We start from the raw sequence: 13,413 nt of genomic DNA, 5'->3' as shown, positions 1-13,413 counted from the left end.
TTCACTAATAGCTCTTTACCCATGAGAAAATTTTTGACACCACTTCCACAAGAACATGACAGGAAAAGGCACAAGGTCTGTACAATCATCTGCAGAACATTAAACTTCAAAACTTTAAGTAAGAATCACCAGCACAAAATAAGAGTTGAAAATAATGAAATGAAATGAAAAATCCCGAAAATCTGTTGAACTGAGGAAAATTGTTAGCTGGCACCTAAGCATGTTGTGGGGTTATTGGGGACCCAGGTGAGCACTTGACTATCTCATTTGGATAAAGGAGTGGTGGTGGTGATTCTAATAATTAGACTGAGGTTACTGCAAGATTAAAAACACAACCAACTTCAAATACTTATATTTTCACATGAATATATAAAAGTGTTGATATTAATCAACCACACAAGGAAAACACCAGAAGGTAGAGGCTTGGCTGTAGTCAACTTCTAAATTTGGAAAAATTTCTAATTCTAAGCCTGGAATGCCTTTTAAAATTATATTCTGGGTACAAAGTACATCCATAGTCAGGTTGTTAATTGTTACAACATCCTGTGACCTCTACAAACAATACTAACGACGCAGACTCCTCCCTCTTCCTCTACCCCTTCGACCTCGTGTAGCTCTGGGCTTAGGTAGTTCAACCACTTCTTCTTCTTCTTCTTCTTCCTCTTCCTTTGCTTCTTGAACCAGGGCATCTCTGTAAAATGTTAATTCCAGAAATTCAGTTTCATAAAAATAGCAAAATTAAGCTCATTAAAATACTATGTCTTACATTCCAAATTTCTCATTCTATTATTCACTGTAATTATAGTACTGTACTTTTCTTCAAAAGACGGACACACGCTGTAGACAGATGGTACTCTTGAATATCCCTGGAGGCAACCTTGAATGAATTGCCATTTTTCTTATTGCTTTAAAAAAAGTTACTTCATCTGGAACCTTTGATTACATATGATGAAACTGCATCATGAATTACTTTCCCAAACTAATAAGACTTTAGGCTTCCATTTTTTCCTAATTCGATCAATATTCACCCTGCAGGGTTATACACAGTACTAAATCTCAAAATGAGTCATCAACCTGACAGTCGCTGGTACCAATCCCAACAAAAATACAGCTCTAGTTTAAATAGCATCAATTAATGGAAATAGCTTAGTACCCAGCAGCATTTAAACAGTTGGGTGCAAAGAACCTAAAGGATAAATAAAAATCAACTGAATTACAACATTAAAACAATGGTATGTAAGAATGCGTAAAAAAGCCATGGGGAAGTTGACATAAAGAAATTTAATCATCCAGAAGTCAATGTATTAAGGAGCAGGTGAGCAGAAACAAAACTATTTGAAAGTGAGACAAAAATACTAGGATGGAAAGGATATAAAACAAAAAAGAGCAAGCATGCTGGTTCAAGTGTAAAAGAAGTGGGATTAAAAAAATGAAAGGATAATGAATATGAAAATTACCTTTGGAAAGATGGTATTACATGTTTTCTGCATGCACACTAAATACAAGATAATAAACAAGAGGAAACACATTAACAGACATGACAAAAATTACTGTTACTGGCTTACTATTGTGTCTTGTATGGAACACTGTAAACACATTACTGGTGACTCTGATAAATCCCTTCAGCCACAGCTACAATGCTTTCTGTCTGTTCTGGTTCATTTGTTCCTTTAGTCACTTCACCCCCTAGCTGTCTAGCTTCTTTAATGTTACCTTCTGCATTCCCACTTCTTTTCTTCCACTTTGATGTTAGTCACTCCACCTTTCTCTTTTCACTGTCTTAAGCAATGAATGGCTGAAAGTGCTGCAGTGCTTCGCTTTATAACCAAATCTTCAAAAATCAAATCAAATTTTACCTTCCTCAAATTTCCATTTCTCAATTTCTAGCAAAGCATCTGGATGGGGGGTGAGCCAAGCAAGAGAGTTTAGAATGTAAGTCAAATGTCAAACTAATTTAGAGAGTAAACTAGACAGTGTACTAGTAGGAGGAAACCTTAATGGACATACAGGAACGGAACTGGTTAAAATAAGAAACCTTGCCAAGGATTTAAAAATGCTACACACAAAGTTAATAATATGTAAAACTGAAGAAGCTGAAATACAGTGATTTTCATTAGGATGAAAGTTTGGACAAATAAAGGTTAAGGATTGTGCTGTTATACCAAGTGAGGCAAGCTTAATACAAAGTAGACCGCTGAGCTCTGCTTTGCTATGGAGCAGGAGAGAATATGTGGTGAATGAAAATCAAAAGAATGAAAAACTAAACTGAAAAATTGCCCAAAAAGGACAGCAAAGAAAGTGTCTATTATTCCAGAATTACAAATTATACTAGCAGCAGGAATGTGTGGTGCGATATCTGGGAGGGGATATACAGAGACATGGTGGCAAATATACAAAGGGTAGTTGAAGAGAAACAGCACCTTCAAAACTTGGGTAAGGATGAAAATGGAAAAGGATTGAGATATATATAGGAAGTGAAAAGGTAAAGCTGAGATGAAGGCAACAGGGGCCAAGAAGAAGACCTAACAGCAAAAATATATCAGAATTTCAACAACATAAAAATAATGATTATGAAAGAAAAGTGGCTGGGAGAAATAGAAGAAAAAGTGTGTAATGGGTAAACTATATATAAATTGAAAATATTGGAAATATAGATGACTATGGAGGCAGAACTCAGAACATCTACAGAATAAGGAGAAAAATATGAACTAGAGATTGTTTACATGACAAGAGAGTCCTACACAGGAGGACACCTGAGGAGATTTTTTTTGGAGAGCCCTAAGGAAAATCATATGTGAAGAAAGTATTATGATCATCAGGATTGATAAAAGCACCCTGAAAGCCAGTCAGTTATGAGCTGACTACAGAATATATGCAGATATGATAAAGGAAGAAATGGGGCCAAAAGACTGGGAAAATGGTACTACATTACAAAAGCTAAGGTAAAAAGCTTTCTGAAGCATGCTACAAAAATATTGGAGAATTTACTGAAGGAAAGAGAGAAAAACTGTTTAATCTGAATCACATTCAGTTTGGCTTGATGCCAGGGAAATCAGACACAGAGATAGTCTTTAGAATCAAGCAGCTATGTAAGTAGCAGTAATGAGGTTATACATTTGTAGATCTTGAGGAAGCGCTTGACAAAATACTTGCACATGCAATAAGACAATTATAAAAAATGTACAAGGATTGGAAACTCAATCTAGTAACATTACTATAAGATAACAGTGGCAAGTATTACCAGAAGAATTGAGATAAATGTTGGTATCAATCAATGATCAGCACTGTTCACCACAGTAATGGAAAAGCTACCAAAGAGTGCAGAAAGGGAGGCTTTTTAAGAGCTGCATTAAACTGATGATGTGGTGTTAACAGCAGAATCAAGAGGAAGATATTGTAGTAACTGAATAAATGTTTAAAAGATATCAATTTTAATGTTTTACATCAGATTTTCCCTTTGTGTTAGGTACTGAAATGAATTCTCTCCATTGCTTTTTTTTTCTCATTGCAGGATAGCCTCGAAGTCAAAATGGCCTAACCATGGATTATTTATAGCTTGTGCATTTCACAGGTGAGGGGTTCCCAAACATCCTAGAACATGTGTCTGAGTTTAAATTTTATAGCCCTGTATTTTTCTCACTTTGTGATTATTACTTATTCCTCCTCCTAATCTACTCTCTTCCAACTTGCTGTCCAACCTCTATGACTAATACTTGCAAACACTGGTACTGGATATGCTTTGATGTAAATAGCATGGAAATTCCATCTGTCAAAATTCTTAGGTGAGAAAAGGAATAATGGCTGGAAAGAGGTTTGCATTCAAAGCTAATTGTTAAGAGTTGTGGATGACATCAAACACCTTGAAAGATGGTTTGCTTCTCTTTGATGGAACTCAATGGGTACACTAGTGAATCACTTCCCAATTATCATCAGCATTTCTCAAAGTCCAACAGTCCAAAGGCTACCAAAGTGAATACTGTATTGTTTACAAAAAACTACCTGGGCTCTAGATTCAGAAAAAAGTTCAATGCATGTTCCTGCTAGCGAGTTCCCGTTACAGATGATGCTAACACCACCCTTGCTATTACAGTTTGTCCCTAGTTTATTCCTAAAACTACAGGAATGTCTGTTCCCTGACCATATGCATTGGTGAAACTCATGAGAACCACTAAAACACAGCAGTACAGGAAACATAAGTGTGATCATTATTGGGTTGAATATCCCAAGGCCAGACTACAGTTCAGGCTAAAACTCAAGGAATCTTTCAGGGATATTGGTCCCTAATTCCTTCAACTATAAATGCAAAAACTCCACTTACTTGGGTCTGGAAAAAGTCAGTATAATAGCATGGAATTTTGTCCCCAGTACACCACCAATAATAAAAATAAATAATGAAAAAGTTGCTGATCCCTAGATAGTGGCTGGCTTTCTTTGCTGATCTATCAAAGAAATCCCATAACAAACCCGATGTAGACTATCACTACTGAGAACAGAAAATTATTGATTTCCCTCCTTACAGGCAAGAACCTTGCATTTCTCTCTATTAGAGAATTTCAGTTGGCTTTAGCAAATGCTAAAGAATTTGTAGCTGGCCTAGATTAAATCCCATATGTAATGATTAGCCATAATGTACAAAACACAAAACTGCCCATTTTCAAGTACCATAAATCAAATATATATTGAACATACCTTCCCTCATCTCTAATAAACACTGCAAACGCTTCCTTGCTTTAAAAGCGCGAAAGACAACCTTTTGATGACCAGCTATTGATCCACTGCCCTGCATTTTTTAATCAAGTAGAAGATGGTATATGTTTGCCTTATGTGGTACCTAAAGCATAACAATTATCTTTTCCTGACCCACTGTGGATTCAGAAACATACATGCCACCTAAGGTGTCCTAGTCTTCATGGAGTCACCTATATGTGAGGCATCTACATCTAAGCAACACCAGTAAGTATATCTTCTTATTTAGAAAAGGCATGCAACACCACATGAAGATTTTATACAAACAGGAGCAACACTATCAAGTTTGATGTGTCAAGAAGAGGGCGTTCCATAGGGTAGACTGTTAAGAGTTACCCTTTTAGCACTAGCTGTCAGTGGGATTGCAAAAGTAACCCCAAAGGATATAACATACTCACTATTTGTGGATGACTTCTCTATATCACTGGCAACCTCAACAGAGGTAGTGACAGAATAACTTCAAGAAAAGTATAAACAATAAAGTGAATTGGGGAGAAATATGTAGTTTTATCTCCTCTGCAACAAAAACTGTCATTTCTGTGACATAAGGGGTATCTATCCAGATCCAGATTTATTTATGAATGGACAAAGGATTCCTTGTGGTTGAGAAGCAAGACTCCTTAGGTTGATTTCTAGGCCAAATGTATTTAGTCCTTGGACCTGATGAGAGTTGTCTCACTCCTCTTAAGGTGCTGACTGCAAACAGCTGCTACGATTGGATAAAATGTCAACCTACAAAAAAGTTTGCTATGGATGTGATGTAATCATATCCACCTCTCCACATACAATAAAAACTCTTGACACAATTTATAATACAGTAACCCAGATAGGCACAGGAGCCTTTTAATCTTCCATTAACATGGACTACCAGCTCAGTTAAAAAAAATAGTATAATGGACCATTTCAGTTTTTAGTAACAACACATAATGCATAGAGAGTATACATTTAGTTAGAAATACATTTCATACACATGAATTACAAACTAAATTTTGAGAAAATTATAAAAAATTGGAGTTGAGCAAACAATTAGTTTGGTTCCATTTTCCTATGTAATCAAACTTTTGAATTCTCTTTTCTCACATGTGTTTCAGTGTTAGTTGTGCCAATGCATTAGAAATGGTTCAGTGAGGTGCCAAACATTTCAAAACTTCACCAAGGCCAGGATACAAATCTTGGATCATGAGTGTACTAGGCTATGGCCTGGTGCTACATCCTAAAAGACTGTCACTGTATTTCTTATATATGAATAATTCAATAAAATGAATGGTCAATTATCAATTTGGATCAATTTTTGTACTAAATCTTCTAAAAATTAAAGAATATATCTACCAATCTCTAGTTCTTACCAAATATAGTGAATGCTCTGTGAACCACCCAAAAAGTTATCACAGACCACTAGTTAAGAACTATTATTCTAGTGGCTCCCTAGATCTTTAATAGCTACCAAAGTGAAATCAGAAACATTTTTTGCTTATTACAAAGGCAATCCCTCAAACTGCCATGAGTTTTCATTGATAGTAAATGAGACTGAATAAACTAAAGCTCACAAACTATAATATATTGCCATTCAGATATTCTCCAATTCCTCCTTGGCAATTGCCAGAAATTAAAAACAGTATCACCTCAATTTAATAGACTTATGTACTTGTCAACTAAACAATTATGAACTTTTTTTCTATGCTACCATTTTAGATGTCATAAATTATAAAATATATCTCTTAAATCTAATGTTAAGTGTAAAGTACAGGTTAGTTTATTAGGAACCAAGTGAAACTGCTGTTACCTGTGAGATATCTAGAAAATATGCAAGTGCAGGCCAACATTTACGGTTTTGTACTTAAACTTTGTTACTTATCAGAAAGCCAGACCGCCAAAGCTTTAGCTGAGTTGAAGTACAAAGCTTTAGCTGAATTGAGGTACTGTACTGCAGGGTATATCAGACGAAGTAATGCGAGCTTCCTTTTTAAAGCACGTTTTGAGGCACAAAGATGCTGTCCCAGTATACTTAGATGGCGATAAATCTGATGCTGGTGTTGAGGTCACAGCTATTTTCCAAGATACTGAGCACAGTTCTTCTTGTGCAGCATATCAATTTTTACTATCGGTATTAATTGCTTACCCCATCGTAAAATCGAATTATCGTAAGAATTATTGTATCTCGAGCACTACCTGAATACCTGAGTATTTTAATAGTTTTATCATGAAAAGTGCATTTAGTCATGCAAATGAGATGAAAATACTATAATTAGTGAATATTTCTCAGTGAAAAATACTGCGAATAGGCGAATTTTCAGCGAATAATGCGTATATATGTTCCACAGAAATCAGCGAATAGGTGAGTCCGTGAATTGTGAGAACACAAATACAGGGGTTTACTGTATATATAAATATATGTATTATATATACTGTACATGTATGTGTATATATATATATATATATATATATATATATATATATATATATATATATATATATGATATATATATATATATGATATTGCTTAATGAACTTCAATGGCCACAAGTTTACAACCCATATGTACTCTTGAGTTGTCATATTTGGTTTTGGCAGGATTTTATTTTATGGCCAGATGCTCTTCCTCATGCCTATCCACCCCATTTATCCAGGCTTGGGACTGGCTTGTCCACCCCAGTGGATGGGAGAGCAAGAGGAAGACCAAAGTGAAGGTGGATGGATGTAGTTAGAAAAGATCTGAGAGCAAACAAACAATTGTCAGAGGACGATGTGTTTGACCGAGCCAGGTGGAGGAAAGCTGTCAGAAACATTGACCTCACATAGAAGTGGGAAAAGATGCAGAGAAAGATGTAGGCTTGAGTTACTACTGACTGACACAATTGCAAAGGCTTGGAAGGTCATATATACATGCAATCATGAGTGCTCTCTTAATTCAGCACCAACTAAAGACAAGGGAGAACATGAAAACTGCAATGCCATTTAATATTCCACAAATTAACATGGAACCGAGTTACATTTCAATACATTTAGAACAAAAAAATTTATCAAAATGATTAAAAACATTTAACCTATCAAGGAAACAACTTTACCAATGTAATAAGAAAAATTTTAATGCAAAAACTGGGATTATGATATTTCAAAACACTATCATGTATACCAAACACAAAGCTGAGAAAATAAGCATTTGTTTTCCTTTACTGAGTTTGGAAGTGAAATAAGTTCTCTTGAATCCCATGCCTTGTGCACTTGATGCATGAACTCCCAATCAATTCAGATTCTACAATTTCTTGGCCTTACCAATGCTCTTTTATCCTACAACTTTCATATCATCTACTTTTCTAAGTAACTTCTTTTCTCCTCATCATCTGTCCAACCAAATTAATCTTTGAGATCTCATATATTTTCCAGCCTCTGAGAAAGATCTCATTTTAAAAAGATTTTTCATTCATATCCAACCATGAATCATTAGTTTACAGTCATATTACTTCTAAAATAATTTTCTTTGTAAGTACCCATATAGCTTGTCTAGGTGAGTACAGGGCTACACATATTATAGAAGTTTGCTCTACTAATGATTTACTCTTGACTTGCCAGTAAGGTAACAATCTGTTTCCACTTCATTCAGGCTACTCCTAAACTTTTTTACACTCCTCTCAATACCAGATTATCCTTAAAGTGAGCAAAATATTTTATCTCAAGATGTTTTCTTCCCCTATGACGTGGTCCTCTTCCTCCCTCATTTGCTATTAAATCCCACTTCATGATCCCCTACATGCAGCATCATAATCCAGTGTTCCCAAGGTAACAGAAATGTTCAACCTCTTACAAGCACTGCAATTCCTCTACAACATGGCCTCCTCCCTCTTCTCTCCCCCCTTTTGGATCAAACATCTATTAAAACCCTGTATTCAGTGCATATTTTGCAATCATTAGGATCTATGACTCTTTCACTTACAATTGCGACACAGTTTTGCATTCATCTGTACACATCTTCCACAGCCTCCCTATAGAGGGTATCATTTAAAATGTGCCTTATTGCATCTATTACCACCCAGCCATCACAAAGAAGTTTCTAGAAAAAAAACCACATAAAATAGAAAAATTGTGACAGTCCATTTATTACACTAAACTAAGCCTAGAGAGTGGTGTATGCCTGGCCTTCATTCAACCTACATCTGGAATATTTACTAATATTAATTAAAAATAAATCAAAATATCTAAAATTACAACAAACTCATGGATGGAAAATATGGCATAAAAGTGGTAGACTGAAACATGACACATCTACTGTGCTTCCACGAATTAACAACTAGATTGATAATTCTGAAAAGGCTCCAGGTTTATGGTTTAAATACACTAGTGCAGCAGATAAGTATAAAAATAATTCAGTTTGTGATACAAGCATGAGATTTGCCACAAGTGCTCATTTTAACCCCCTCTTTTGAAAAATCTGGGTGTCCACGCAAAATTTCAATATGGCCACCACTTTCCAAGATGGCTGCTAGCTGTTTCAATTTATGACACTTTGAGTAAATCATTGTTGAAATAAATACATCAATCATTATTCAGATGTGTCTTCCTGGGTAGAAAAGTTAATTGAACATATTACCAGAGCTCCTACTACTATATTTACCATTGTTATAAAGATGGCGTACAAAACGGCCGCCATGAAACATTCTGCTTGATAAATCTGCAACTAAGAAAGATAGAGACATGAAATTTTTATCTATGCCTACAATTATGAGGGCAGAGAGTCTGTTTCTAGCATTTCTATTGGGCTACTATCAATGTTACATCTTGGAAAGGGACCTCATAATGCCACTGAAAAGTATACAAGCACAAGACTATAATGGAGTGTGATAAAGTATCTTATCTACGTTCGAGCACTGTCTCAATGTCTTTTTTTAGCCTGAAATGAACACAAGATTTTACAGATATATGGTGTCACCCTTTAATTTGACAAAATTCTCATTCAGATGTATCTGAAGCATCATTTGCAACATTATAGTTACACCTCACATTATGATTACACCTCACATTTGCAGCCACACAAAGCTGTGCATGTAAGCCCACATTTTGTAAGCCATTCACAACTCTGCAATGGGGGAGCTGGCTGTTCAGAAGACTTTCCAGTCTTCGCTAATCTTTTCCCAACCCCAGTCAGCTGGACTCTGTGCTTATGGATGGTGCAGAATTGCCTGACCCCATAAACAACCTGCCTGATGTGCTGAACGTCTGGTGTAAACAACCTGCCTGATGTGCTGAACGTCTGGTGTGTTGAAGCAGAGCTGCTCTGGTTGGAGGGATGGCTTCATATGGTCTCTGTTTTCTGGCAAACAAGTCAAGTCTGGCCTCATCCACATTGACAGAAGAGGCTGAAGCTAGCCTCACAGAATGATCTTGTCAGTAGAAACAAAATCAGCTCCACTGACAGCATCAAATACCGGAATTGAAATTGTGGACTTTGTTGGCTTTTGTTTTAACACCACTCCCCAAAGCCCAGTAAGTCTTCATTAACCTCTCCCTGTCCTGTGCAGTAACTATTGTAAGCAGATTTCAGCATCTTGTAAAGACTGCCTGCAGTGACTTGGTGCATTTGTCATGTCCTAGTAACACTTGAGACAGAGATAAAGCAATCTGCAGTGCCAGAAGAAGCAACACCTGCTTCCACTAAGGCACCAGTCCAGCCACCGTCCTTGAGCAAAGAACCAAGGGGCCTAAGAGCAGCCATTTCGATATGGAGACCCCCGGACATGACAAGGTATTTGTCTTCATATTTGTCCAGCCACTGCCACTGAACCTGTTTTGCCAAGGCATAGACTGGTTGGTCTGCTGTAGTGACAGGCAGTTGGCCTGGGTTCAAGTGTGCAACAGCATCACTCACTTTCTGCATTACATGCTTCACTGTAGCTACAGTGTGAGCCTGGTCCCTAAAGAAGTGGCAGCAAAGAAGTGATGCTCACTTAAACTCTGGTTGTCTTTTCTGTGATGCATGGTGAGCTGACCATGTGAGGTTAACAGCCCCATCTACCTCCTCAGTGACCAAGACCTTCTCCAGCCACTCATACTCCAGGGCCAGTTGTGGTCCAAGCAGGTCTGAGACTGGCTTTGGCACTGCACCACTTGGTGGTGTTGGGTTTTTGGACTTGAAGGAACCAGGGGGGGATATTTGTGAAGAAGTCATGTAGCTCAGGTACAGATTTTACCATCTCTGGCCCAAACTGTACTGGCTGATGCTCTTCCCACCGGTTGTCTTTGGCAGGGCACTTGAATACCAAAATCCTGGTCCCATGAAGAGGTAGTAGCCGCAGTTGCTGAAGGGTTGTGATCGATGTTGTCCATGGCCGCAGTGGTAAACAAGCCCTTTCTCAAGACAGATGGACAGACTACACCCTCTACCGCATACTTGGTGACAGTGGCATCTCCCAGTCGGGCTATCTCCAGCACCCTGTCATAGGAAATGTTCTTATCATGATCATGAAGCATTTCTACCGGTTTCTCTTCTTGGTTTTGGCATAGATGGCCATGCCCATGAACACTGGAAAAGGAGTTTCCCTATCCTTTGAGTGTCGATGTACACTTGCCCCTTCCTTCTGTTTTGAGAAGCAGTTGTATTGCAGTAGCTGACCAACAGCCGGGTCTGACTCTGATGAGCCAAACCTTAGCTGTGACTCATGTCTGCTCCATGCTTGACCATACTAGTGAACTGGAGCAGACTTTGAGGTATGGCATCATTGATGCATTCTTCACCAAAGGTGCTGTCAAACCTGGACTGATAATCCAGAATATGTTTCCTCAGTACAGTATCTTTGGTGCTTCAGCAATCACAAGTGCATCTGAGTAGTCAGATGCCTGAGATAGGGTTAAAGCTACACCTTTCTGCAAGGCAAGTAGCACAGTTCTTCCTTGCTTGTGTGCTTCTAATTCAGGGATTTCTGCTAACAATTTGTCCCATAATCCTGTTGTATTTACAGTGGGTGAGGCAATGCCCAATTGTTCTGGGCACTGCTGGTATAACTGGGATGTGTTTGCAAGAGGAAATATGGCAGGACCATCCGAACTCAAGCTGGTTTCAATGATATAATTAACCAGCTCTGATAGAACCAGTGGATATACATCTGGTTCTTCACTGTGACATTGTTCTTTCTCAAGATTTCTAAGATAGGACCTCTCCCTATTGTAAAGGCCAGTGAGACATACAAGATGGTGTTTCAGCTCTTGTGCAATTGTATCACCTGCACCTATTTTTGCCAATACTTTACCATCAAGTGCGTGAGCACACTCATGAAGTCTCCTGTTGAGATTCAGTCATTACTTGTCGAAGATATAATACAGGTGCCACATTTTCACAAAAAATGCATGCTTCATTGTCGTGACCCATTCGACGCTGTTTAGCATGCTTTTCCTGTGGTTCAATACCTTCAACTGTAGATCCGTGCTTTCTTGCACAATCAAGTTTTGCATTATTAAACATGAGTCTACAGCTCTTGTGGTATTTTGCCATGTTTTGTCGCAGTGTTGCCTCTGTGCCACTGCCTTCATCCAGACTTGCTGGGTCAAAGTTAAGCGGCATTTCATCAATCTACTGGAACAACAGTACATTGGTTGAAATCATTACATACCCATCATATTCAGGATTATGATGCAAAGAGGCCAAGGGTGAAGTTAAGCCTTCATTTTTCTCCTTGGGTGAAGTTAGGCCTTCATTTTTCTTATCTTCCTGGCAAAGAAAACATTTGCTCCAGTCGGTCTTCCTTTTGCCTGTGATTGAATTTATACTTGCCATTATGAGCTCTTGACTAGGGCTGAGGAGCTATCCTTTTACCACCTTAATCTGATATGCGCATTGATGTATAAGATACAACTAGGTTTGGTCACCCTACACATAGCCTGATCATTCATCCAGTGCCATTTAAGTCCCGTGTCATCTATACACCATCCAGGTAAGTACATGAACAAGCCATGCAGAGCCCCTCTTACCCTTGGCTCGGCTCTCCCACGCTGGCACCTCCTGTCAATTCAGGCGTGGCTGTCTAACTAGATCTACCAGTTATATATAGATTTCTACCAGCTAATTGATATGGGGCTATCAGACAGCATTTGGGATACTAAACTACAATAAACTAAAGCAAAGCTAGGTACAGCATAAGTAAAGCAAGATTAACTGACACTAAACCCCATGCTGAGTTACACAGCAGTGAAGCCACCAATGTAGCCTGGTTGTGCACTGATATTCACTCTTTTACACTAATACTAGAGCTAAAACCACTACCTAAATTATAAATAAACTTGGAAACTATTATATTGAACAGGAAGACATTTTTCCATGCCTACTGAATCCTAAGACACAATTATTTTAGGTTTTTGGCTGCCATATTGGATGCCATCTTTTTTTATATATGCTATATGAAATCTTTAATAGAAATATATTTTACTTGTGCTTGGTGACTGCCTAAAATGTGTATAACCAAATAAATGCACAAAAACATGACCAGAGGCACATGAGTCCCATGTTAAAACCTTGACTAGTGGCCATCTTGAAAAATGGCAGCCATTTTGGAATTTTGAGTGGACACCCAGTAATTTTCAAAAAGTGGCCTATGGAGAAGATATGTACCAAATTTTAATCTTGTATCATTAATTAAAGTATTTTAGTGAAAAAATTATTTTATCTGCTGCACTACATATGTA

At 37.7% G+C, this 13,413-nt stretch overlaps 1 protein-coding gene and 1 pseudogene across 3 annotated transcripts in view; both read right to left on the bottom strand.

Annotated features, from left to right (window-relative positions):
- Window positions 1-336: 336 nt before the first annotated feature.
- LOC136830268 (zinc finger protein on ecdysone puffs-like) overlaps window positions 337-13,413 on the bottom strand; it is a 161,975-nt gene continuing 148,898 nt past the window's right edge. For all 3 annotated transcript variants that reach the window (XM_067089648.1, XM_067089649.1, XM_067089650.1), the window contains one exon: window positions 337-691. In XM_067089648.1, coding sequence (XP_066945749.1) covers window positions 565-691 — 127 coding nt within the window. In that variant the 3' untranslated portion in view covers window positions 337-564. The remainder of the gene's footprint in view (window positions 692-13,413) is intronic.
- Window positions 11,069-12,650, bottom strand: LOC136830269 (uncharacterized; annotated as a pseudogene).

Source organism: Macrobrachium rosenbergii, chromosome 46 (assembly GCF_040412425.1).
Source record: "Macrobrachium rosenbergii isolate ZJJX-2024 chromosome 46, ASM4041242v1, whole genome shotgun sequence".
Lineage (NCBI taxonomy): Eukaryota > Metazoa > Arthropoda > Malacostraca > Decapoda > Palaemonidae > Macrobrachium > Macrobrachium rosenbergii.
Note: the sequence above shows the minus strand (reverse complement) of the source record. Positions and strands in the feature narration are given on the sequence as shown.